At 38.0% G+C, this 27799-nt stretch overlaps 1 protein-coding gene across 4 annotated transcripts; it reads right to left on the bottom strand.

The window, feature by feature from the left end:
- Positions 1-18: 18 nt before the first annotated feature.
- Positions 19-27045, bottom strand: LOC149829852 (uncharacterized). 4 transcript variants are annotated; one of them, XR_016433756.1, is made up of 7 exons: positions 26742-27011; positions 23746-23933; positions 22155-22271; positions 21916-22065; positions 4972-5030; positions 875-1122; positions 19-510 (listed from the first exon to the last, which is right to left on the bottom strand). XR_016433756.1 is itself a non-coding variant. In XM_090016121.1 (6 exons), the coding sequence occupies exons 1-6, from the start codon at positions 26926-26928 to the stop codon at positions 987-989; spliced, it is 837 nt and encodes a 278-aa protein (XP_089872247.1). In that variant the 5' UTR covers positions 26929-27045; the 3' UTR covers positions 790-986. The 4 variants fall into 4 exon arrangements, 2 of the variants coding, with proteins under 2 accessions (XP_089872247.1, XP_089872246.1); XR_016433755.1 differs by having other exon boundaries at positions 23746-23943; positions 26746-27010; XM_090016121.1 differs by lacking the exon at positions 19-510 and having other exon boundaries at positions 790-1122; positions 26742-27045.
- Between the last annotated feature and the right edge of the window lie 754 nt (positions 27046-27799).

Below are 27799 nucleotides of genomic sequence, written 5' to 3'. Positions count from 1 at the left end.
AAGAAACTTGCTGATGCAAATCAAACTTCGTTTTCCTCTACAGTTTCAACAACCGAGTTGCAAGGCAGAATTTAACGATCCCAAGTCACAGGTCCAACAACTTGGATTCAACAGAGAGAGCGCATGTGCCAGCCTGAAAACTGAAACACTAGCACTCACTACTTAAAAAGTCTTAATATCTCCCTTCCCAGTCTACCAGATCGTTGCCCTCATCCTTTGGGAGTCAATTGGAATTGCCACATTTCCAAAGGGTGGTTAGAAGATGAAACATTCAACATATATCGGCAAGCATACAAAACAATCAAGAGTTTGAAATGAGCATACACAGTTCAGGAAGCAACAGTGGTTGTCCACCACATCGCAACGTATTCATGTGAAGCTTGGGCAGTACGCTTCTGCACAAAAATTGGATCAAGATGGGGCTGGAGCTCACTAAGCATGTGCATGAGATGGCATCTTACACCATTTGCATGATTCAACGCTTGGCTCAATTAGAGAAGATTGAAAATGCTGCAACAGAAAGAGAAAGTGCTTGAACCTTGCAGCTTTGATATCTTACATCTCTTTTTCGTGTATAGCAACTAGACACACAAGGAATACGACCACCGCATGAGTTTAAACAAGAAACCAAGATTCACAAATCAGATAACATTCAAGTTGTTCAGGCTCCACACATCCTTCTTGTAGTTAGACACAATACAAGGCACTTGCCCAAGTGCCATGCCACTCTCAAGCAACAAATTTCTCTGGATAAGTAAATAGATGGTCATGTAGATGATGAACCCGGAATGCCAGAAACAAAAGGGCAGCTTTATTAAGCAATATAAATTTCAAGTGTACAATGACAAAAGAATGGGATTATAACAGCACTCACATGATTCAAGCAGCCTCGAGCAGAGCAATGGCTAAACCAGAAAAAACATCAGCATTTTTACAAGAGGATTTCCGGTACTTCCTGTCCTTGTATTCTTATGTCTGTCGTTGAACTAATCCAGGTAAAACAAGGTAACTATCTTTCGAAGACTTTTTGCTTCTTGACATGTTTCCATAAGAAGCTTGCTGTCATGGAAGGCAAAGCAAATGACTTGCTGTATATGTGATAGAATGTCCATGTTACATAGCCTGTTCACAAAAAAAAGTCACCTCAAGAGGATCTTTCGCTCATGGCTATGTGCACATAAATGAAACTTAGATGTATATGCATAAGTATCAACCCTTACTAGTGCATCAACTGTACATGTAAGATTACATAAATGTCACCGTACACGAAGTGTAATTTGGTTCACTAAGGCAAAATAAACAAGCATGTATGCATAATTGATAAATGCATACATGAACTGCATAATTGAATTGCATAAATATAGAATGTCCATGTTACATGTCCTGTTCGCATAAAAAAAAAAGTCACCTAAGGATCTTTTGCACATGGCTATTTGCACATAAAGGAAACTTAGAAGTATGCGTATGTATATGCATCAATGCTTGCCAATGCATCAATGCTTCAACATGAAAGATTACATAAATATGTTACCATACACTAAGTGTAATTTGGTTCGCCACACAAAATAAACAAGCATCAGCAAGCTGGGCCCATACCTAATGCACGTGGCTTCAGGCCTACTTGGATCAGGCAAAACCAGATAAGGCCTGCTGTCGATTTTTGGATTGACGGAAACCTGTATATAGGTCGGATTCCGGCAATCCAAAAGCTGGTTGCCACTAAACAAAACATGTAGATCCATCTAGGTGTCAGATGTGAGAAAAAAAACAAATAAAGGAGTACCGCATCCTCGGATAGGTCGTTTGCACCAACAAACGACTGCAGCAAATCTTAGTTCATATATATATATATATATATATATATATATATATATATATATATATATATATATATATATATATATATGTGGTAATGTTTTTGTAACGAAGCCATTACGTACAAACGCCTCTGGATCTCTCATGCACAGGTTGTTTTGATCCAATCCAACCTCATGGATGGATTCAACATGTTCAAAATAGTGGAAACCAGCTTTCGGATCATGTTTTTTTGATGAAAAAACATGTTTTTATGACCCAGGAAGGTATTGCACATTGTAGGTCATCGATTAAATCCTACCTACATGTCTTAATAGGACGATTCAAGAGTCTATTCCCACTAAGTGAAACATGTAGATCATATCCATAAGGTTAGTTTATGAAAAACAACCAACAAATGAAAAAAATAAAAAAGAGGCATTTGTAGGTAATAGCAACAGTAGCAAATATATATATATATATATATATATATATATATATATATATATATATATATATATATATATATATAAAATCCCAAACAATTTATGTGATAAACAATCCTAAAAACATAGTTGCATGTGCTTTTTCCTTAATCTAAACATGTAGATATGTTCATCATTGCTTATTCAATGAAAACCACAGTTTGGGTCGAATCGATTTAACGAGAAACCCAGATTTCTATTTCATAAAGTTTTTGGTGCAATATTAGCCATTGTTTTTTTTTACGGCTCTAAAAGCATATCTAAACATGAAAGGTGTCTAATCTCATATATGTTTTCTACCAGGAAAAGATATCTATAGCAATGCTGTAAGTATCAAACCGTATCGTTACTTTTTGGTTTTGCGATACGATACACACTCGTATCATGATGCGAGTGTGAATCGTACGCGTTTCGGAAGCGTGAAACGCGGTGCTTTTGAAACGTGCGGGAAATCCACCATTTTAATTGGGAAGCTTCCCAATAATGAGAAGCTCGCTTTTCACTCGCCTCCCAATATCGGGAAGTGAGTTTCTTTTTTGGGGGGGGCTTAGACAGTTTTATCTTTTAATAAAAAAAAAATTATCTGAATATCGAGAAAGCTCAATTCCTATTCGCTTTCCACTGGAATCTTAGGTTGTTTCCCTCTTCGTTTCTCGTTCGATTCTGATTCGTTTCTTTTCTCACTTCTGAGGCGCTTCTTGGTTCGCTTCCTAAAATTCTAGAAGTGCCTCGCTTCCCGCTTCCTCGACTGGGAACTTTAGTTTAAAAAAAAATTAAAATCATAACTTCCTCTAGACAACTCTAACTCAAATGAAACTTGCCTCTAAAATCTTGTTTTCAAATGCTTTACCAACAGCAGATAGCAGCATTACTATAGCAACTTCCACTATCTTCCTTCACACAAGCCTCAAATCTATGATCTTTGTTAACTCTGATATCATCTTTCATTGGCTGCAATATGAAGGAAGCACAAACACACACTACAGTGGAGGACAAAACTCTAAATTGTCTTATTTCATTAAACAAAAAGATAGAAAAGAGAGTATACCCTCTTTATTGGGCTTACATTACAAGGAGACATTACAAAGACTAAAATGCGCCTAAAAGATAAGAACAAGAAAGAAACAATAAAAATTTTATATACAAAAAAAATAAATCAATTACCAAAATACAAACTATGTCCCAAAGAAATACCCTACTCACTATTTTCACACTGATAAGCAAACACATGATACTTTTGTCCTTCGAAGACAGTTTAGGATCTACTCATTACTCATTGTCTCCCTCCCCCCTCCCCTCTCCCCATATATATATATATATATATATATATATATATATATATATATATATATGAGAAGGTGGTATCTGCTAACCTCCATCTCACTGTTTTTTTCCATGTTTTCCTTAAATCTGACTGTACAGGTGTTTTGTCTACATGCTTGATTTTATAAGAATCGACTCTTTAATCATCCAAAATGTGTTTTATCTACATGCTTGATTTTATAAGAATCGACTCTTTAATCATCCAATTTCAATATGTGTGCAACTATGCATCTGACCGAGAGACTACCTCGGCCAGGCTGCCTAGGTGGCACCTAGGCTCCGCCCTTGACAACTAAGCGGAGGGGTGAAAGGAAGAAGAAGAAAAAAATAAGGTAAAAAAGAAAAACAAAAGAAAATGAGAGAATAAAAAAAGAAGCTTTTGGGTCGGGAGGAAGAAGAAAAGAAAAACAAAAGAAAATGAGAGAATAAAAAAAGAAGCTTTTGGGTTGGGAGGAAGAAGAAAAGAAGAAAAAAAATTAAAAAAACATGACAACTGTGTCCTTGCGGCTTAGGCATGAACAGCCTAGGTAAAAAACAGGGCCCTACCGCCTAGACCCATAAGCCTAGGCAGTGGCCCCTGTGCCTAGACAGTCTAGGCGGCCTAAGCGCAGCTTTTGACAACTAAGGGTGACGCCTCATCATTTTTGTATGCGCTTTTGGGTTTTCATTACTGCTAAAAGTTCCGTTTTTGAAAAAAAGCGACGTGTGCGTTCGAAGAGAAACCCATTCGAAGATATGGGTCTCTCTCTCTCTCTCTCTCTCTCTCTCTCTCTCTCTCTCTCTCTCTCTCTCTCTCTCTCTCTCTCTCTCTCTATATATATATATATATATATATATATATATATATATATATATATATATATATATAGATATATATTAGCATTAATCTTGGCCATTGATTTTATTTAAATCAGTGTCCCATCAGGGCAAACTTTAAAGCTTATATTAGTGTTTAATCTGGACCATTGATTTTATTTAAATCAATGGCCCAGATTTTAATCATGTTAGGGAGACCTTTTATTAAAAAAGAACTCTATCAGCATCTGTCCATCACTGCCTCTCTCTCTCTCTCTCTCTCTCTCTCTCTCTCTCTCTCTCTCTTGCGGACACACCAAAAAGGGGGCTCATCAGATGATCCTTTTCTGCCTGACTTTAAGTCAAACAAGCTGAGCCGAGCTTGAACATCATTTTTGAAGTTCATAACAATCTCAAGCAGAGCCTGAACTAGTTCCAAGCCCATCAAGCCAAGCTCAATCATGCAGGGATCGGATTTGGATAGGCTCGTGTGCACCCCTACAACATATGTGCAGAATGCAGCAACTGTCAAAAACCAGAAACTGGATGAGAATGCCAGAGGGAGATTTCTAACCGGCTAGCTTCAATCAAAGGTAAATGATCATTTTGCGGTTTCTCGATCACATTGTTGACCTGAAAAATAACAAAAAGGAGGTGAGGACAGAGGAATTGATGATTAGGCACCATAATCAGTTCAAGGCATAAAAAACAATGCACATTTAGTAGATTAATAATGATTTCCAAGGATGAGATAGCAAGTTTTATTAAAAACAACACAAACTTATTAGGCAAGCAATTGATTGCAAGAAGTTTGAAAAAGCAGCCCAGTTGACTTGGAGATATATCTCAAGTTCAGTTGCTCCTCAAACTCATACAAAAATAGAAAATCGGTTAAAAGAGACAAATATTCTACAATCAATGAATGATTTCAGGCTGACACACAGCCAAGACAACCTGGAGCTTTCAATGCAGCATCAATGAACTGGGGCTCAAAACCTCACCTGTTAGGTGAAAGAAAATTCCATGATAGATGAGTTGAATATCTTAAATATACCATACCAGTCTTTAGATAGATATGAGCACGCTCAGGTTTTCTACTGATGTTGCTGTTAGACAGGGCAGATATCGGGCATTTGTATTTGTATTTGTATTTAAGTTTGGATCCGGATCTGGATCCAAACTACTTTTGTGTAACATGTCCAGCATATATTGGACATACTTGTAACTTATTAGGGTTACTTGTAAAAGACCATGTATTAGGTTTTGTTTCAGATATTAAAAGGAAGAGATCACGATTTTTTCATTATGGAAAAATGTGATTAGTTGCAGCCTCATTCTCTTTCCTCTCTGCAGTTTCCTGGTCATTAATTTTGGAGAAAACTTACACGGTATCAGAACAAGTCTGATCCGAAGGCTGAAAGTTAGCAGGTGTGTCTCTAAGAGATCTTATTCTCTTTTCTATCTCCTCTCTAATCTTCTACTGTTCTGCGTTTTTTCATTCTGCACCTCATCTTTAATATTCTGTTTTCTATTTCTTCTTCTCTAGATTCTCGTTCTTATTAATCTTTTCATTCAGATCTGATACACAGATCAGATCTGACGTCTGACATTTTCCATTCAGATCTGATACACAGATCAAACGTCTGACTAGTATTTTTCAGCCATCTGGTTTGCGTCAAATCAGGTTCAGATCTTCCTCTTTTCCTGAAACTGATTTGGGTTTGCGTCAAATCAGTTTCACGACAACCCTTTTTATTCCCAAATCAGTTTCACGACATTTTTGGTATCAGATTTGTGTCAAACTGATTTGGGTAGAGTTCTTTTTTACCCAAACCAGTTTCACGATATTCCTTTTCAGTTTTGCGTCAAACTCATTCTCGTTGTTCATCGGATCTGTGTGACAGATCTGACACCTCACGGTATTTCCCAGATCTGTGCATTAAATCTGACGATTGGTTAGAATCAGTCTGCAGTCTCGGTTTCACCTGTTACTCTTCATATTCATTACTGTTGTATGCAATCTCACATATAAAAAAAATCTTCGTATTTGTCACTTCCTTGATGCAATCAAATTAGATCTGTGTATCATATCTGACTTTTCACATTCACGTTGAATACTCGAGCTTTCTCCTTTAAAAAAAAAGGAGATGAGTCTTATTTGTTGCAGCTTGATCCGTGACAATTTTATATACTGATTGCACACGCCAAAAAAAAAAATTTAAGTCATGGATTCTTCTTCTCATTCATTTCTCTCATCTAATTTCCTTGGCCAACTCATTTCTGAAAAACTTACCAATTCTAATTTTTTGATCTGGAAAAGACAAATTCTTCCATTCATTAAAAGCCAAGGTCTCTCTGGACATCTAAATGGATCAATTTCAGCTCCTCCAGAATTTATCATACAAGAAACTAAGGATGGAAATGAGGCTGATTTTATACAACAAATTCCAAATCCCCAATACGAGATTTGGATGAAGCGTGATTAAGCTGCAGTTGCTTTTATTATTTCTACTATCTCTCAAGAAGTATTGGTGGGAATTACAGACGAGTGTTCAGCAAAGGAATTGTGGGACAGGCTGGTAAAGACATACTTCTCAGATATCAGAGGCTAGAATTTCTTTTCTTCAGCGTGAATTTCAACTCCTGACTAAGGGCTCCATGTCCGTCATGGAATACTTGAACAAGGTTAAGAGCATCAGTGATCAACTAGCCATTGTAGGGTATGAAGTGACAGATAAAGACAAAGTCAGGCAAACTTGAAGGACCGGAATTTCATGTATTTTCGACTTCACTGCTATGTCTATCCGACTTACCATCATTTGAGGACTCGCAAACAAAACTACTTCAATATGAGATGACTTTGAAGGGGATGTCACATGAGACTGGTGGACAGGTTATTGCTACTGGCATTTCTTTTGGTCAAGAACGTGGGGATAGTAATTTTGGAAGCGGCAAAGGACGAGAACGTGGTACTCCAGGGGGGGCGTGGGTTACTTCCTACTCTGAATGTTACACCTATTTATAATGTGAAAAATGTACCCACATGTTATCTCTGTAACAAGCAAGGTCACATCAAAGCCAATTGTTGGCACAATCCACAGAACAAAGGAAAGTTCCAAAAGGGTGAGAGCTCGTCAGGACGAAAAGAGAACCCTTCAAAGTTTGGTGGAGATGTGAAAGAGCTTCTCTTGGCCACGTTGTCTGAACTTGATCTGAAGCGCTATGATAAAGGAGTGTGGTACATTGATTCAGGGGCAGCTACTCATGTCACAGGTAATGCGGGTAAATTCTCTACTTTAACCCCCTATTTTGGAAAAAGTAACATCGTCACTAAAGATGGGTCACACCATCCTATCACTCACATTGGAAATGTCTCTATTCCCTTGTCTAAATCCCCACTTCATTTTTCCAATGTCCTTCATGCCCCAGATATTAAGAAAAATATGGTTTCTGTTTCTAAGCTTATTGATCATATCAATTCTTACGTTGAATTTACTCCGTCTTTTGTTTATGTCAAGGATCTACAAACGAAAAAAGCGTTCGCTAGAGGGGAACGCCGAGGAAATATGTATGTCTTTCAGGAGGATCCTTCTACTTGTGTCTGACCTACCTTGAAGTCTCCTCAGTCTATGTCGTCAAAGAGTATTCGTGTGTTTAGTTTGCAATCTTCAAATAAATGTAATAAGCCTGATTTTTGGCATTCTCGTCTTGGTCATTGTGGTCAAGTCTTTGTTGAACGACTGATATCTAATGGGCTTATTCCTGAATTTAGCTTGATTCCTAGATCAGATGATAAAATATGTTCCAGTTATCAACTGTGTAAGAGTCATGTTCTTCATTTACATTCAATAAATGAGAGCTTCAAGGCCTTTTGAAATCGTTTGTTCTGATGTGTGAGGACCGGCCCCTGATTCCTCTAATTCTGGCAGCAGATATTATGTTATTTTTATTGATAATTTCTCTCATTTCACCTAGATATACTTCATGAAGAATAAATCGGAAGTCTTCTCTATTTTCTGTTGTTTTCATGCGTTTATTAAAACTCATTTTTCTTGTAATATTTTACATTTTCAATGTGATGGTGGGGGGGGGGGGTGGATACTCCTCTAGGGAATTTATCAATTACCTCCAAGACAGTGGAATAAATCGTAAACACTGTCACATTGTGGAGAGCGCTATGAGCATGATGCACAGAAGTCGTGTTCCCATAGGATTCTGGACAGAGGCTTTTCATTCTGTTGTTCACATTATTAATCGCCTGCCCATGAAGATTTTAGAAAATAAATCACCTTATTTCGTTTTATTTGGGAAGCATTCTAATTATGATGAACTAAAAAATTTTGGCTGCATGTGTTATGTTCATATTGACTCTTCTCTGCGAAATAAGTTTCAAGCTAAGGCATCAAAGTGCAGATTTGTTGGATATGCATATCACCATAAAGGGTACAGATGTTATGATGTTGTCATCCTGACAGCAGGCGAATCAAGATATCTAGAAATGTAGTTTTTGATGAAAATGATTTTGGAAATGGAGAATATGTTTCTGCCTAAACCAATATGAATGCGCTTTTCTATGATCCATGGCTTAGTGCAGAGCTTTTCCCTGAAACAAGCAATGAGTGCTCTTTCTCCTGTGCTCAAGAGATATCCTGTCAAGATGGAAACAGTAGAAAATAGGAACTTGAAATAGACAATCCTCTAGAGATTAATAAGTTTGTTGGGCAAGTTTATAGGAGAAGAGAAAGGTCCCTTTTGACCCCGAAAGATATTGAACAAGAAGCTCTTACGTCTTATTCGCCCAATGACACCACTACTTCTCCAGTTTCTAATACAGTGTCACTCCCGATCAGACGATCAGAAAGAGCCTGGCATCCTATTGAAAGGTGGGTTAGTTATTTGAATTTCACCATGGATTTTCAGTTATTTTTGTCACAGATTGAGAAAGAGACTGAGCCTAGACATTTTCATCAAGCTATTAACTCCGAGAAATGGATTCAAGCCATGAATGAAGAGATGGAAGCTTTATACCAATGCAAACATGGACAGTTGTTCCTCGACCTTCAGATAAGAATGTTGTTGGGTCGCGATGGGGTTACAAGATCAAATACAAACCGGATGGGAGTGTTGAGCGATACAAAGCTCGTCTCGTAGCAAAGGGATTCACCTAAGAATTTGGACAGGATTATGATGAAACCTTTAGTTTAGTCGTGAAAACGGGCACAATTCGCATTGTTCTTTCATTGGCTGTAGATTATGGTTGGAGAATAAGCCAACTAGATGTGAAGAATGCTTTTCTTCATGGAGATTTGAAGGAAGAAGTATACATGGAACAACCGCCAGAATATACAGAAGGAGATTCAAAGGAGTATGTCTGCAGATTAAATTGAGCACTCTATGGCCTGAAACAAGCGTCTCGATCTTGGTTTGAGAGTTTCTCCCTAGAAATTCAAAGACATGGCTTTTATTAATCGCAATTGGATCATTCTCTTTTTATTCATCGAGGTAATGATATATGTCAATGATATAATTATTACAGGAAGTAGTGAGAACTATGTCCAAGAGACTAAAGATCTTCTGAGCCAAAGATTCAAAATGAAGGACCTTGGAAATCTTCGGTACTTTCTTGGAGTAGAGGTGGATAATCAAGAAAATAAACTTACTTTGACCCAACATAAATACACCCTGGATCTGTTAAAAAGGCTGGAATGAAGGACTCTAAACCTCTTGCAACTCCTAGTGTGCTTAACCAGAAATTAAGTACGCAAGACGGAGACTTGTATCATGATCCCACCAAAATATCGGAGTTTAGTGGGGATGCTTCAATATCTCACATTTACCAGGCCTGATATCACATATTCAATCAATCGAGTTTCTCAATTCATGCATGAGCCAAGAACGGGACACATGGATGCAGTAAAAAGGATACTGAGATACTTGAAGAGTACTGTTAGAGATGGACTTTTATACACTAAAAGCAGATCCATAAGTACTGCTTATGACATCATTGCTTATTCAGATGCAGACTGGGCCGGAGATCCTGATGATCGAAAGTCAGTTTAAGGATACGGGGTTTTCATTGGTGCCAATCTTGTTTTCTGGAGTAGTAGAAAACAGAAGGCAGTGGCTAGATCTAGCACGGAAGCCGAATATAAGGCGATGGTTGCTGCTACGGCAGAAGTAACATGGACTAGACATTTGTTAACAGAGTTAAAGGAGCCGATTGCTAGTTGTTTTCTCCTTTGTGACAACCAAAGTATTATTCAAATATCTCTTAATTCTATTCATCACAGCAAGACCAAACACATTGAGATTGATCAGCATTTTATCAGGAACAGAAGATTGAGGAAAAAGAGATTGAGCCTCATTATGTTAGAACAGAAGACCAAGTGACTGATTTGTTTACTAAGGGACTCACAAAGTGTCATTTTTTGGTTCCTAAAGAGCAAGTTGTCCATGATTCAAAATCATGCACAACTTGAAGGGGACCATTAGACAGGGCAGATATCGGGCATTTGTATTTGTATTTAAGTTTGGATCCGGATTCGGATCCAAACTACTTTTGTGTAACATGTCCCGCATATATTGGACATACTTGTAAATACTTGTAACTTATTAGGGTTACTTGTAAAAGACCATGTATTAGGTTTTGTTTCATATATTAAAGGAAGAGATCATGATTTTTCCATTATGGAAAAACGTGATTAGTTGCAGCCTCATTCTCTTTCCTCTCTGCAGTTTCCTGATCATTGATTTTGGAGAAAACTTACAGTTGCAACAGAAGATTAGGTTTACAGTGCATCAAAGTCATTCAGACAGCATTTGACATCTAAACTAGAAACGGCAGAAGGTAGACTTGCTAATCTATTATTGAAAAGACAACACCATGCTTCAGAAAATTATTAAGTTGGTCACTGCAAGATACTGACATGATCAGTCCAAACTAGACGCAAGTACTGATGGCCTCAGGTAAGCTCATCACTGGCATGGAAGACCACTAGAACGAACATTGGACTAAAACATTTGAGCTGGTTGAGTTCGTTGAATTGTTCACCAAGACTTCAAAAGATGATTGCAAACAAAGTACAGAAAATTTGAACAAGCAACCATGATTGGTCAATTCACCAGTTCAAACCACTATTACCAGAAGTGTTACAAGGAGTGGGGAAGCACGCTTCCCCGAGACGCGCTTCAGAAGCACAAAATGTCATGCTTCTGAAACGTCAAGGGAAGTGGCCTTTAAATTTGGAAAGCGTGCTTCTCCTAAATAGGAAAGTGTGCTTCCCCTAAATAAGGAAGCGAGCTTCCCAATAATGGGAAGCGAGATTCCATGTTTAGCCTCAAGTTTTTTTTACCAAAAAAATAAAAGAATAGTAAAATACCCTTTTTCTTAAGGGTATAATGGTCATTATCCCTTATAAAAAGGGAAAGTCCAATAGGTTTTTGACTCTCTCTTATTCTCCACTTGCAACGATTGTCTCTAGCAGCTTTTGGCGACCTCCGACAACTTTCAGTGGGCTCCGACAACCTCCGTGACCATGGACTTCTTCAGGGCCTTCAGGTATGCCCTCTCTCTCTCTCTCTCTCTCTCTCTCTCTCTCTCTCTCTCTCTCTCTCTCTCTCTCTCTCACACACACACACCCTTTCTCCTTCTCGCTCTCTCTGTCTCACACTCTTTCTATGTCTCTCTCTTGGATATGGATTTTAGGGTATTTTCCAAACCCTTCTCTTCCAAAGTAATTGTATTTGTGTTTGGCAACTATACGGAGCTGACATGCACCTTTTAAATTCGTCTTAATTTTAGCATGCTTGGGAATATTTGCTTATTATTTGGCCTGGTTGTTTTTTTCTGTGTGCATGTGCGATCACTCTCAAGTTATTTATTAAATGGTTGCACTTGCATATATGATTGAGTTTTGAGATTAATATATCAGCTTTAATGTTATCTACTCATGGTTTATTTTGTCAATGATAACATAAATCTTATATTTTGGTAAATCAGAAAAAACATAATTACATTTCCGCTTCCCTTTTGATTCTTATACGCTTCCCTTTCACTTCTCACTCGAATCCTAGGTCGTTTCCTTATTCGTTCCCCCTTCGAATCTTGGTTCACTTTCAAGACGATTCCCGGTTCACTTCTAAGTCTCCCAAATCGCTTCCCACTCCCACTTCCTAGACTGACAACTCCAGTTTAAACCAGTTACTGGGAAACTCTGTTTGATCGAGAACCCAAACGAGTAAGGGTTTGCGATACTCGTTGTACTTGTACCTCCACTTCATCAAAGTGGCCTGCCACACCTGAGTAGGGATGCAAAGGGACTTCAAATCTCAATAAATTTGACTTATAAAGATGTGCAATCATTATCTGAAATGCCTTTATGCCATCACCATATTCAATAATGATGCATTATGGCCATCACCAGTAGTTTCATTGTTTCTCTCTTTCTCTCATGTTCCATAATGTGCGGATTGCCATTACTTGAACTCTCGGTCATCAGTTTTAATTAGTTCTACACGTTTTTGAGAAACCAGTCTATATTAGACATGGATGATGTACTCAGTCCATTGGTTTTTTAACAGAAGCAAGATGAGTTTATTAGATCAACAATGTGTGGTAGTGCAGTCAAATAAATTGATTGCAAGATCTGAAGATGATGTGGATCTGAAATTCATATTTTGTTATCACCTTAATGGCAAGGTGCCATTGCCACTTGCATAACGTGAAAATTGTTGTGATTGGTTGTAGCGCTATATGCTCATTGTCCTATACATCACTCAAACCTGCTGCTCTTACATGCCTTACCCCCACCGTAAGTCGCATTTTTTTTCAAAAACTAGGTATACTTTCTATCTCTGTCATATTGACTGCTGTCCCATATCCCTTTATATACAAGTCATATTGGGAATTTCAAAAAAAAAAAAAGGCTGTATCCCCATACCCACAGCCGTATCCATGTGACAGCTTTTTATACCATCTTTGAGGTGGTTGGGAGTATAGCTGTTTTTCACATATATATTGGAAAATAAAAAATGAAAAAAATCCATCTAAAGTTCCAAATTTATTTTTTTAATATATATAACAAATAAAAAATCTTGAATCAACCGAGTCATCCGAGTTGACTTCCCAAGTCACGACAAGTCAAAAGTCAGACTCCAAATGGTTTTTACCTAAGACAGTGGTTGAGCCAACTATGCAAGCAACCACCTCTTCTTCTAGAGAACCCTAGGAACAAGCTAGCTTCTTAACGCTGTAGGTGATTTTTAACTGGTGCAAGCTAAGAACATTGGTCCAACTAAAGTTCTTAAGAATCATTTGCATTACATTCAAATTTTGTACTCAATAACATTAAGGGGACACCGTGTGTTAGGTGTATATGAGAAAATATGCTTAATTCGTCTAACTAAAATTTGAGATAAGCAAACAAAATCAAGCCAAGTAGACTAAAAGCCACTAGGTAATAATGCATCATGCATGTTTTTCTATTCTCTATAAGTTTCTTGGATTTTTTTAATTCTTTGGGTGATATATCTCACAATACGGCACGACACGCCCATATATTAGACCCTTCCATATGCCCTCCAATACAATTTTTATGGCATTGAACAATTTCCATCCATCTTGGAAATGCATCATGCCATGAAAAGAATCCCATAAGAGATAAGGCAGATAAACTCTATTTATTGGGATCTCAAGCTCCCTGTAGTTCAAATGAGTAAGAAGGATTACTACTTATAAAAGCAAAAATGAGGGTAATAAGTGCCAAAAAATTAGATGCTTTATGACATTTATGCCATGTAGTTTGAGAATGTAACTAAAAATTTGTGGTAATTTGTACATGTGTACATAGTTGTCCAAAAAGAAAGTGTCATCTCTCTCTCTCTCTCTCTCTCTCTCTCTCTCTCTCTCTCTCTCTCTCTCTCTCTCTCTCTCAATAGCCATACTAAAATGAGGAAACTGATGTAACCTATCTCTCTCTTTCTTAAATTATCTTCATAAACCTATCTCTCTTTCTCTCTCTCTTAATAGAGATACTAACATGAGGAAACTGATGATAAACTTTCATTTTAAGTTATCTTCATAAACCACTCTTTTATCTAAAATCTCTCTCTCTCTCTCTCTCTCTCTCTCTCTCTCTCTCTCTCTCTCTTTAAAATGATACTTATTTTACTTTCTACCTATTATTTCAGATGGTGCTCTTTTTCAACTTTTTGAACTATGGTAGGTATTTTTTTACTTTTTAACATGGTAACTATATTTAATGTCCTGATTTATGTTATTGCCATAACAAAATTTATGTAAACATGACTTGTCTAGGGCCCGACCATATGGATGGGCCGTTAAACTTTGCTAGTTTTGCTAAAGAAAGATGGAAATTTCTGGCATCCATTGACCCAAAACCAGTACCACGTCATCAAAGGTGCACTTACTTTGACCAAGTTTAAATAAGCATGACCAATGACAATTTGAATTAGATGCAATTTGCTGACCTTAGACATTGATAAATAAGTCAACTTCCTTTTAGGCAACTTACGTAGCCACAAACCCAACAGCGCAACAGTTTCAGAAGCCAAATTCCAATGTTCCAAGCAACACACATACACATAAAGATGTGGTAGAGTGTTTCTGTTGTTGGACCAGAAACTGTCTTTGATAGGTGTTGAGATTAAAAGGTTTTATGTTTAAGTTTTTCCTAGACTAGAGGTTATTTGAATTTTTAGTTTAATGAGGGACTTATGTGTAATTTCTCTTTTTGGCCTCTCTCTATTTAACATAGAGATTAGCCCTAATCATGTTAAAACGAGTTCTCTTATTGTGCAGCCGTCTCTCTCTCTCTCTCTCTCTCTCTCTCTCTCTCTCTCTCTCTCTCTCTCTCTCTCTCTCTCTCTACCTAGGGTTCTGCGCATCTCATCTATCCTTCTACATGGTATCAGAGCCACTGATCTCGGGAGCGTGATTGATCTACACCAACGAAGAAAAAAAAAACAGTTGGAACCAGGTGTGTATTTTTTTTTGCGTAAGATCTGATAACAGATCTGGTGTCTGACTATGGTCATGACCCAGATCAGTCATCAGATCTAGGGGACACGGTGGATGCATGTCTTCAGGTCTGGCAGTCGTAACCCTTGAGCCCTTGAGTTGTGGAATTCTTCCTGGAAACAGCTGCCGTGATTTTTGTGTTTGGGAGCAGCGGCAATCTCATTTCATGTGCTGTTGTTTGTGATCGAGATATAGTCTTGGTTTTTAATCGTGCCCTGAAGAAATGAAATTCTTTTTTGGCTGTCGTGCTTTATATGTCTGGGAGCAGCAACTGTCGTGATTTACAGCAGTTGTCAATATGATATCAGCAGTCGTGATTCCCTGTTGTGTCATGATTTTTTTTTCATGCTGTGAAAGAAGCATGTTAGTATCAGTTGTGTTTCTGTCATGGAAGCAGCAGGTGTGATTCTCTGCTGTGTTGAAAATTATCCTGTTTGTGTGGAAGTTTTTAATGACTGTCGTTCTGTTGTGGAAGCAGCAGGCGTGATTCTCTGCTGTGTTGAAAAATATCCTGTTTATGTGGAAGTTTTTTAATGACTGTCGTGGGATTATGTGTTGAGTATAGTTGTTGGTCGTCGTTTCTGGCTGATGCGTGATTGTAACACACGCTATTTTCTGTGTCGCTTGAAGTCTGTCAAGATTTTATCTTTGGTGTGGCTGCTGGGATTATAAAACTTGTTGTTCAAGTGAGTGAATATGATTTTTTTTAGTTGGAATTGAATTAAATATTCAGTATGGGTGAAACTTCGAAATGTGATTCCAAAATTGAACATATTGGGGAGTATAAGGCTTTTGCCAATCCCTTCTCGTACGGCTCTTCTGTAAGGTTGAATGAAACTAACTATGCCAGGTGGTCCAGTTGTTTTATGATGTCGGTGTCTGGACATCGTAGAAAACATATTTTGTTGGAAGACGAACCCAATGAAAAGGTGGGAAAATACGTTACTTGGGATTAAGATAATGACAGTTATGTCATGGATCATGAATAGTGTCGAACCCCATATTGCAGATGGTTTAATTTACTATAATACAGCCAAACAGATGCGGGACAATCTTCGAGATACGTACTCACAAGAGACTAATGTGAGTCGTGTCCTGCAAGTCAAACAGGAGATATATAATTTACAGTAGGGAGATCAGACCTTGGCCCAGTACTATGCATCTGTCAAAGCTGCGTTTGAAAGACTCAATGCTCACAGGCCTCTTTGTTGTTCGAAGCAAAAGGATCATCAAGAACAGACTATGGTTGTTCGGTTTCTTACAGGCTTATCTTCAGAATTCTCTGTTGCAAAAGTCCAAATGTTGACTGGCTCAGATGTACCTACTCTTGCTGATGCATACAATCGTCTGAGTAGACTTGTGATCTCTCTTCCACAATCTCAACCTGTGACCCAGTCATCTGCTCTAGTTGTCTCATCTGGTTATGGGCGTGAAAATATTCAGAATATCAGAGGACGAGATATGAACGAGATATGGGAGGCAGAGGAAAGCTTCAATGTACATTCTGTGAAAAATCTTGACATTTAGAAGATCGTTGTTGGGATAAGCATGGTCGGCCAACCTCTTCTTCATCAAAGTCATATGCTCCTAAAGCAAATGTTACTGCTCTCGAGGCAACAAATGTACATGATAATATCTCTGCAAGTGACAGTATCACCCTCAGTCGTGCTGAATATGATGAGTTGATAGCTCTTCGCCCTTTGAGTTCCACCCCTCCTGTAGCTGGTGTTGCTTACTCAACAGAAAATCATCTTCATTTGACTGACAGTAAGTGGATTATTGACTCTGGTGCATCCAGACACTTGTGTGGAAATTCGCTTGTTTTTTCATATCTAAAGGATATTACTGCTCATCGAGGAGTCTCATTAGCCGATGGGAGTTCCTCCCCGGTTGTTGGTCAGGGAAATATTTCTATATCCTCCTCTTTACAGTTGAAAAATGTTCTTCATGCTCCACACTTTCCTCAAAGTTTACTCTCTGTTAGTTGCCTTACAAAAGAACAAAACTGTAGAGTAATATTTGATCTGATGAGTTGTCATTTTCAGGATTTGCTGACGGGGAAGAAGATTGGTGGAGGCTATGAAGAAAATAGAGTCTACTACCTACATTATCCAGTGGGTAATGTTCATGCTGCAGTGGAACACTCATCTAGTCCTGTTCAGTGGCATCGTCGTCTTGGTCATCCTTCATTGTCAAAGCTTCGCTCTGTCTTTCCTCAAATTCCTTCCACTACATCATTTCAGTGTGAAGCATGTCAACTGGGCAAGCATCATCGAAGTCCGTTCCCTTCGAGTCAGAGTCAGTCTAGTCATAAAGTTTTTGAACTTCTTCATGCAAATGTATGGGGTCCTAGTAAGATTCCTACTAGGACTCAGTGTCGATATTATCTTGTTGTTTTTTATGATTTCTCTAAGTTGTCATGGGTGTTTTTAATAAAAGAACGATCTGAAGTTCCAAGTATTATCAAATCCTTAATTCTTGAAATAAAAACTCAGTTTGAATCTATTGTCAAGATTGTTCGCACTGATAATGCTCTTGAGTTTAAATCAAAAGTTCTGTTATAATTTTACCAAGATCATGGCATTCAACCCCAAACTTCCTGTGCCTATTCATCTCAACAAAATGGGGTGGCTGAGCGAAAACATCGGCACCTGCTTGATGTTGCACGGACCATTATGATTCAATCCAATGTTCTTGCGTTATACTGGGGTGATGCGATTACCACTGCTTGTTATCTGATCAACCGCATGCCTTCATCTTCTGTGGGTGATCAAATTTCATTACATATCCTAAAACCTAATGCCCCACTCTTCTCTTTCTCACCAAAAATATTTGGATGTGTTTGTTTTGTTCACAAACTTGGCCCTGACCGTGATAAATTATTTGTTCAAGCTACAAAATGCATATTTATAGGTTATCCAAAAAATCAAAAGGGATATCGATGTTATGATCCTATTTCTCGCCGAGAGTATGTCAGTGTGGATGTATCTTTCTTGGAGTCCACTCCATATTTCTCTAGTACCAGTTCCCCGCTGCAGGTTGATCCAGCTGACTCATTTCCATTACCTATACCTCCTTTTCCTTTGGAATTTGTGCCCTCATTACTGAACCAAACTTCATCCTCTTCACGATTTAATAATCCTCCATTGGTATATATGCGTAGAGCTCCACCTCCGCCAGTGCCTCCATCATCTTCTTCTCCTGAGGTAAGTACTACTGACAATCGTGATCTTCATGATGATGATAACAGGCCTATCGCTCTACGCAAGGGGACACGACAATGTACCTTATATCCCATATCTCATTTTGTCTCCGTTGTCAGAATTGGAAATCAAATGAAAACTTTTATTTCAGCCTTATCTGCTGAAACGATTCCTCTGAACTATCAATAGGCAGAGCTAGATAACCGCTGGAAGCTGGCTATGCAAGAAGAAATGGATGCTTTAGTGTCTCAGCATACATGGGATCTAGTTGATTCCCCAGTAGATGCTGACATTGTTGGATGCAAATGGGTATATACAATAAAGTACAAATCGGATGGTTCTATTGAAAGGTACAAGGCCAGATTAGTAGCAAAAGGATATACTCAGACATATGGTATTGATTTCTTTGAAACCTTTTCTCTTGTTGCCCGGATGGGCACCATCCGTCTTGTTCTCTCAGTAGTTGTTCATCATGGTTGGAGCTTATGTCAATTAAATGTGAAAAATGCATTTCTATATGGGGATCTATCTGAGACAGTTTACATGCAACAATCTCCAGGATTCGAGGTTGAGGGGGAGTGTCAGAAGGTGTGTAGATTGAGAAAGGCGATTTATGGCTTGAAACAAAGTCCGCGTGCATGGTTTCAAAAGCTATTTGAAGTGATGTCACGCTTTGGCTTCAACAGGTCAGCGGCAGATCATACACTATTTATCAAGAAAACTAACTCAGGCATAGTTGTTATGGTGGTATATGTGGATGACATCATTCTTACAGGAGACGATGTGAAAGATATTGAAGCCACAAAGGCTCATCTTCAAAAACACTTTGTTACAAAAGACCTTGGTTCACTTAGATATTTTCTGGGTATAGAAGTTGCCAGGAGCCGTGAAGGAATGGTTTTGTCTCAACGAAAGTATGTTCTTGACTTATTAAAGGAAACAGGAATGTTGGAATCTAAACCAGCAAATATTCCCATGGACCATAAAGTTCAATTGTTTGAAGTAGGGTCAAAACCGGTTGATAGCAAAAGTTATCGCTCACTAGTAGGGAAGCTACTGTATGTAACTGTGACTAGGCCGGATATTTCTTTAGCAGTAAGCAAAGTTAGTCAGTTTATGGACAAACCAACTGAGGTACACTGGAATGCAGCTATAATGATTCTCAGGTATTTAAAATCTTCTCCTGGAAAAGGGTTATTGTTCAGGAAAGGTGGAACTCTGGAGATAGTGGCCTATTCTGATGCTGACTATGCAGGATCTGTAGTAGATAGAAAATCTACCACAGGATTTTGTGTGTTTCTAGGAGACAACCTGATTTCATGGAGAAGTAAGAAGCAAAATGTGGTCTCTAGATCGAGTGCAGAATCAGAATATAGGGCTATGGCCCAAACAGCTGCTGAATTGATGTGGGTTCGTACTGTTCTTCATGACCTTCAGGTGAAGGTTTTTTCTCCTATGACCATGATGTGTGATAACAAGACTGCCACATATATATCGAACAATCCTGTCTTTCATGAGAGAACAAAGCACATTGAGGTTGATTGCCACTATGTAAGAGATATAGTTCAAGCTGGTCATATCACTACCAAATATCTAAAGTCGGAGGACCAAGTTGCAGATATGTTTACAAAACCTCTTGCTAGACCAAATTTCTCAAAATGTTGTAACAAGCTGAGCATGATTGATATCTATGCTCCAGCTTGAGGGGGAGTGTTTGAGATTAAAAGGTTTTATGTTTAAGTTTTTCCTAGACTAGAGGTTATTTGAATTTTTAGTTTAATGAGAGACTTATGTGTAATTACTCTTTTTGGCCTCTCTCTATTTAACGTAGAGATTAGCCCTAATCATGTTAAAACGAGTTCTCTTATTGTGCAGCCGTCTCTCTCTCTCTCTCTCTCTCTCTCTCTCTCTCTCTCTCTCTCTCTCTCTCTCTCTACCTAGGGTTCTGCGCATCTCATCTATCCTTCTACAATAGGCAGTGCTAGCGATGGTTTTCCAACCAATCTGGTGCAAGTCAAAGTAGAAACATTGGTTTTCAAATCCCAAGGTTTGGAGCATCAGAAATACTAGACATTTTCAGTTGCAGGTGTGAAACCAGTAGGAAGTGAGAGAACTGCCTGGTCACCTGACACCAATTTGAATTAGATGCAATTTGCTGACCTTAGACATTGACAAATAAGTCAACTTAATTTTAGGCAACTTACGTAGCCACAAACCCAACAGTGCAACAGTTTCAGAAGCCAAATTCCAAATCCAATGTTCCAAGCAACACACATACACATAAAGATGTGGTAGAGTGTTTCTGTTGTTGGACCAGAAACTGCCTTTGATAGGCAGTGCTAGCGATGGTTTTCCAACCAATCTGGTGCAAGTCAAAATAGAAACATTGGTTTTCAAATCCCAAGGTTTGGAGCATCAGAAATCCTAGAGATTTTCAGTTGCAGGTGTGAAACCAGTAGGAAGTGAGAGAACTGCCTGGTCACCTGACACCAAGCTCACTGATTTTATGACTTTACGGCATGGCCAAAAACTAATGTAGTGAAATTAACAGTCAAATACACTTAAGCTCTCTCTGCATCTGTGTGCCAAAGACCCATCATACAGATTACAGAATAGTCACTGGATTGCAGAGCGTACCCAAAGTATAGAACCGAAAAGTACTTCAACATCTGGTTATATCTTTCTCAGTATCTCATTTTATTTTTATGTTTTCACTGCACTGCTAAAAAGTGGTTCTTAAAATATTCATTTGAAATTGCAGACATACATGAAAATACAATGGTGGAGCATGGTTAACCCATGTGGACCGTCGTTCTTTCCCATGCTCTATTACCATTCTTATTTCTTATACACATCTTTAATCGAATTCTCACAACTAGTACTCTATAGACTATAGTTCAAGGGATTAGTCCTCAATATTAGCTGAATCAACTCATAAGTGAAGGCACTTGAACAATTCTAGCATCTAGGACATGCATGAACAATCTCACAGTAAACAACCTATCATAATATTCTAGAATGGATGTTATACAACAAAAAACTATGTGGCTTTGGTGTGCATAGGATAGAACGGGGATGGATCAGGTGCAATCACATTGCACAAAAAATGTGTGCTACCACACCTGGCCGCCCTCCATCTTTGGGATACAGCCTGTCAGCTGTGGGGCCCAACAGCAGATGGAGGGTGGCCAGGTGCAGTGGCACATATTTTGGATGCAATGTGATTGCACCTGATCCCCGTTTGGATAGATCTGAATGATACATTGTCAATACATACCTTAGACAGCAACTCCTGGCTCTCTGGTGGTTGCATCTTCAGACTTTGTGGCAAGATTACAGTTAGTAGCTCTGGCTTCTCTGCTCTTAGTGCACCTCTGATGACTGCTGCATTAGTCCCCGATGCCCCTGAAGTAAATATGTGATTTTTCTGGATTGAACAATCACATTTTTAGGGACACATGCAAAATGCAAAGAATTCAGAAAAAATAGTGAAAATATAGAGTTTAAACATCATACAGTTATAACCATTGCATAGCTCAAAATCTCAATAAGCTGTTGATGCATGAAACCCATATTTCTTGTCCCAAAAAAGCCAATTGCTCTCGGTCCTTGCTGCTGAATGGCTAACAGTTCCTATAATGTTTGAAATTGAGTATAAGAGAAATCCATAAAAGAGCAAGATAACCATCATATGCTACTTTATGAAGAAAATATGCATTATACTTTCCTAAGATAAACAAGTAATTTTATGATAAAATGCACCAGGGTGGAAAAGAATCCCTTCACAATGACCAAATTTACTGAGTGAATGTTGGGACTCCAAGCATTAAACTGGTTACATTGGGAAAAATGACATAAAAGCTAAGATGGTCTTAAGATAAAGCAAGCACTAGGTATTTAGGACTGATAAACACCAAAAGTAATGACTGTTCAAAAATCTGAGAACGTTTATGTGGGATCAGATAAACCAACTTAGCCAACCTGGATCCCAGATACAAGGGCTAAGGTGACTCGAGCTGCTCGCATAAACTCCAATAAGTTGCTCACATTGGAATCCGCCACATTTTCAACCCAGATAGGTCTCTAACTAAACATGACGATCCACTTCAGAAGACTTCAGTAATTCACACATGAACTGATCCACTTCAGAAGACTGCAAATTTTAATATACGAAATTGCAAAATTACAACTTTGTAAAATAGGGTACAGTATGCACAAGTAACCTGGACTTAGCAGCCCAACACGGAGGCAAATTGCATGACTTGGTGACACAGAGGCTCAAGTGACCTCAACTTAGCAGCCTAAGATGAAGCCAAGTTGCACTTTTGCTGCTTTCCAAGCTAGGAGACATCCCCAGCTTAGATTTAAACCCAGGACCCCTCAGTTAAGGTTTAAGGCTTAAGCTACTGTGTCTCTACTTGGTCTGAGTAGACTTTTAGTCGAGTTCATGCAGAAACCAAATTAAATAAAACGGATACCTGTACTAGAACCCTGAATTAGGATATTCCATTATATATATTACAAAATAACATGAATGTGCACCCATGAAAAAAATGAGACAACTTGTGGCAACTGACATGGATACGCATACCATATTGACCTACCCACGCATTTTCAAGTAGATTGGACCTAATGGATGAGTTTACCTGGTTCGGGTATGACAACTCATGCTTTTAAATTTAATCTAATTTGAATGTGAAAAAGATCTTGGTGCAATCTGGACCAACCATTTTATCCTTATTTAAAATCATACTTTATTACTTAAATTTATTGGCTCAAAGTATGTTATAGAGAGATGAACCATGATATGGTCATATTTACCTAGAAATGCATGAGCAATGAGATATTACTTATTGATAACAAATTTGTGGTACTCACAGCCCCATTCATCAGGAGGGTTAAAGACCTAGATCATGTGTTCCAAGTTAGGAAGCCACACAGAGATCATGGCATGCACATCTGTTGGACGTCCATAGTACAATATTTCCAGGACATGACCCAAAACGAGAAACCAGTAACCATGGTAATAACGGTGAGTTATTTCATCCCAAATGTTAGAACTTCTAACCATAAGATCACTTGACTATAGTATTCCATGAAATATTACCTGCAAGTAATCAAGGTCAGGAATTGGCTTCATTTCTGATACAAGGACTGCACCAGAACCTTCAACAACTGATTGGAGCTGGGTTGGTACTTGAGGAGTGACTTCTTCATCAGATCCAAACATCCTTGCTCCACCATCCTCTCTTTCCCTTCCATTAACATCCAAAATTTGAACTCTCCTCCAGCATCCTGAGACCCACTATACCATTACATAAAAAGCATAGGCCCCGGAGTAAATTAAAAGTGGACAACCAAAAATACAATGAATCATTCATAAACTTGCATACTTTTGCAATAAACATGAGCATACACGATTCACTTCATTAAATATTCGGTAATAAAAATATTTCACATTGCAAAAGGAAACAAAACAACTCTTCAACACATAACACACGCAACATTGTTACACTATCACAGTTAGCCCTTTCGTTTAACATAGGCTAATGTAGCACCTAAAACAAGAACTGTTCACACTATTAAAAACTTGCACTCTTTCGTAATAAACAAGTACATAGAGAATTGATCACAGATAACATACATGATCTTGTCACACTATCACATTTAGCTGTTTTGTTTCATCTCCTCTGTTGTATGAAGAGCTCGTATCTTTCAGATCACTAACACCTGCAGCCACTCATCTATAGGAGAACCACACACAAGCTGCAAGTTGGTACTACTAGCAAGTCCTTTTGCTTCCAAGCTATTTCTCATCCATTCTTTCTTTTTACTGTTTTACAATGTACAAGTAGAATTATTCCATAGACAACTTTTCTAAATGACACTAACCCATTGCCTGTCCTTAATGACTAAAATACAAAACACATATTTTGGATATGGACAGTAGAATATGAGTTACATCATTATTTAAAGTAAAAAGTACATAATGCATAGGTTTAAGCAAAAAGCATATATAATTACAATGAACTTTTACACCTGAAGCAACTAGCATGATCCTTTGTGAAGAACCTCATCAATCTAATTTCATCTCCTTGGGAAGGTAACCATTTTATAAATGATTATATATATATATATATATAAAGTCCAAAAGTTGGACATAAATGACCCAGGGTGCGTTGACCGCACCCAGGGTCAGGTTGACCGCACCGGGTGCTGCACCCGCACGCGCACGACGCGGGTGCGGCACCCAGTTCGCAGAGTCCCTGCGACATAGTATATCATATAATAAGAAAAAGGAAATATCATGATGGAAATCCACCAGTTATTGAGAAAAACCAAAACCATAAATGAAAAATCAGTAAAAATTATAAAATAAATCCGAATAATTGAAAGTGAGCTATATCTTAAACTGCTTATTTTATCCCACTTTTTCTACTAAAAAGTTTGTCAAATACTGTTATTAACTTTGTCACAGATATCGGTCATATTTCAAAATATATCAATATTATCGCTGTATTTTCAGCGAACGATACTATAGGTAAAATATTGTGATATTTTGAAAATATCACCAATTTGATTATATAGCAAATTATCATGCTTTTTAATATCGCAGATTCGCAATACTATCAATTATCTTTACTGTTTTATTTATTTTCTATCTCTTAAATGTGTCTTTCTTTTTTATTTTGCATTTTTTACTTAGTTTTTTATTATATATGTATTTTATTATCTAAATATGATATTTTCTTATTTATTTTTGTTATTTTTGTTATTTTTATATATTTTTAAAAAAAAATTAAGCCCTGAAATTTATCACCAAACCTATAATATCGCGATAAATAGCCTTGACAAGATATAGACGATACCAATATTTGTGAGTATGGTTATTATCATAAAATGCACTAAGGAATTTACATATTCTTATTCTCTCATTTTTTTTCTCATCCATGTTCTCTTTTTTTCTTTTTTTCTTTTTTTCTTTTTTTCTTTTGAAACCTTGATGGCAATGACTTACATATGTAAAAAAGAAGTTATTTAGTGACATATGTTACCTTAAACGTTGCAGATGCGACAGCAGATCATATCCGCAAAAAAAGTAGGTGATGACATGATGCTAAAAAAACAGGTGGCAAGAAACCAAAAAAAAAAAAAGAGTATGACCCTCTTTGAAGTTTGAACATTATGAACGTTGAAACACACATTTACGAATGTCTTCTTTCATGCAGAAGTATGCACAGTTTTCTCTCGTACATACCGAAGTTCTATTTCGTACAAGCACTACAAATTTTACTTTTATTTTTAGTAATTCAAATATAAGATTTGAAAGTCTATTAGTTTTATAATATAAGGGAACCAATACAGCAGACAGGAATTGCATTAGAATAGCAGATCTGCTGAAAACTTTTTATATATACGAAAAAAAATACAATAACTGTTCCCTAGTAGTTGGAATATAGGATTTTGAGAGTATTATTTTAGGTAGAGAAACTGATATGATAGGATCAAGTATCATCAGACTAAGAGGACGTGTTGACAGGGTTTTGTGATTTAAAAACCCGATTGTTGTTCTCATTTCAATCTTTTTTCTTCTTTCTTTGTAAAGGCCCACTATTTTCTCATGTTTTGAGCATTAAAAGGTGAAACCTACACAACAGAGCATGCCCATGGGGGCCAAGCACACCGAGGTACCATCCATCGCCCTTAGCATCTTTGTTGGGTCACTAGATACGAGAAAACAAGTAATCAAAGGCAAAACATGATAAATCTTATTTAGATGTATGGGGTACATGAATCTACACATATGAAGCAAACCAATCAAGTCTCATGGCTTCAAATACCCAAAAAAGGTGAATAAGATGTTGGGGCATCGTAACTTTGCCATAGTTGTCGATTCATCAACAAATAAGGAAAAAAAAAGATCACGTCATGCAGCGAATATAGAGAAAGAAAACCCACAACGCAAATCAGCAGAACATGCACAGAGAAAAGGCTAATCTAGGCATGAAGCATACTTTTTGCCAACAACGGGAACAAAAAAAACGCAACAAAGAAAAGGAAGTGACAAGCAAGAAGCGGGAAAAAATCCCATCTCGAGAGTACCTACAGTATGTGTGGAATTGAATCCGGCGGAGTGCGAGTGCCTGATTGTCCTCCTCACCTCCCTTCTGGGGCCACCAACCAAGGTTCTGAAGGAGCAGGGGACTTCGGAGACGAGGGAGTGGGACTTGATTGTGGAGGAGGAGGAAGGTGCTGTTGTTACGGGCAGCCAGAGCCCAAGGGATGTCATTCTGTTCAATGCCCACAAACAGCAACCAAAGCAACGAATGACCCTCCCTCCAAGTCCAAAGATATTTCGGCCTCTCTCTCTCTCTCTCTCTCTCTCTCTCTCTCTCTGTGAAGGCCTTCAGCCTTTTGGGTTGTTTTACTTTTTTATCGATTCAACAAAGGTGCTGAAAAGGTTCAAAAGCTAAAAAGCCTACTTGCTTTTTTATCTCGCCTTCAAAACACGCCCAACTTTAGACCTATTTACAATTCAGGCTCAACCATCGAAACAGTATACATTCTTGCTTAGTTAGCAAACTAGTTTTCAAATACCTACCTGGGGGCTGGGCTACCTTAAGGCACTAGTTCAAAGATCACGCACTTATTCAAAAAAACACTTGCAATTAGAGGTGTCAATAATATGTAAGGTTTGACCCAGATACGACCCATACCAAACACTATATTATTAGGAACCAAACCCTGTAGTGTTAGGGTTGAGTCAAACTAAAGGTCTAATTAATATATGGAGCCGGGTATGGTTTGTGATATTTTATACCAAACTCAGGCTTGACTTAGTTGCGACAACTATATGTATTTTTTAATGTAAAAAAGGATAAAAATTATTATTTTACTATGTATGGCACATGTCTGTAAGGATGTTGATGCATTCCCAACTTTTGCGGATTTAGAACCTGATCCAAATGATGTGTTCTCATTTTAGAACCCTATTCAAACTTTTCATGATCTGGACACATTCAAAACCAAGGTCATGGAAGCTCAACCAAGCCGCTCTAAGATTCAAAGTCTCCCCAATTAATATCCATTTCAAGAAGCGAACCTAAATAGATTGGATCCACCAAGACAGGATCCAGTCACCCAGACCATATGCACCTCAG

Source organism: Nuphar pumila, chromosome 8 (assembly GCF_984573655.1).
Source record: "Nuphar pumila chromosome 8, dmNupPumi1.hap1.1, whole genome shotgun sequence".
Taxonomy (NCBI): domain Eukaryota; kingdom Viridiplantae; phylum Streptophyta; class Magnoliopsida; order Nymphaeales; family Nymphaeaceae; genus Nuphar; species Nuphar pumila.
Note: the sequence above shows the minus strand (reverse complement) of the source record. Positions and strands in the feature narration are given on the sequence as shown.

Bases quoted from the DNA above. Each gene is read 5' to 3' on its own strand.
- LOC149829852 (XM_090016120.1), bottom strand. From the start codon at position 26,928: ATGACATCCCTTGGGCTCTGGCTGCCCGTAACAACAGCACCTTCCTCC. The intron at 22,066-22,154 runs GTATGATGTTTA...TGTTCAATCCAG, and splicing joins GCTATGCAATGGTTATAACT to AAAAATCACATATTTACTTC. The intron at 5,031-21,915 runs GTATGTATTGAC...GTTATTTTTCAG, and splicing joins GCCAGGAGTTGCTGTCTAAG to GTCAACAATGTGATCGAGAA.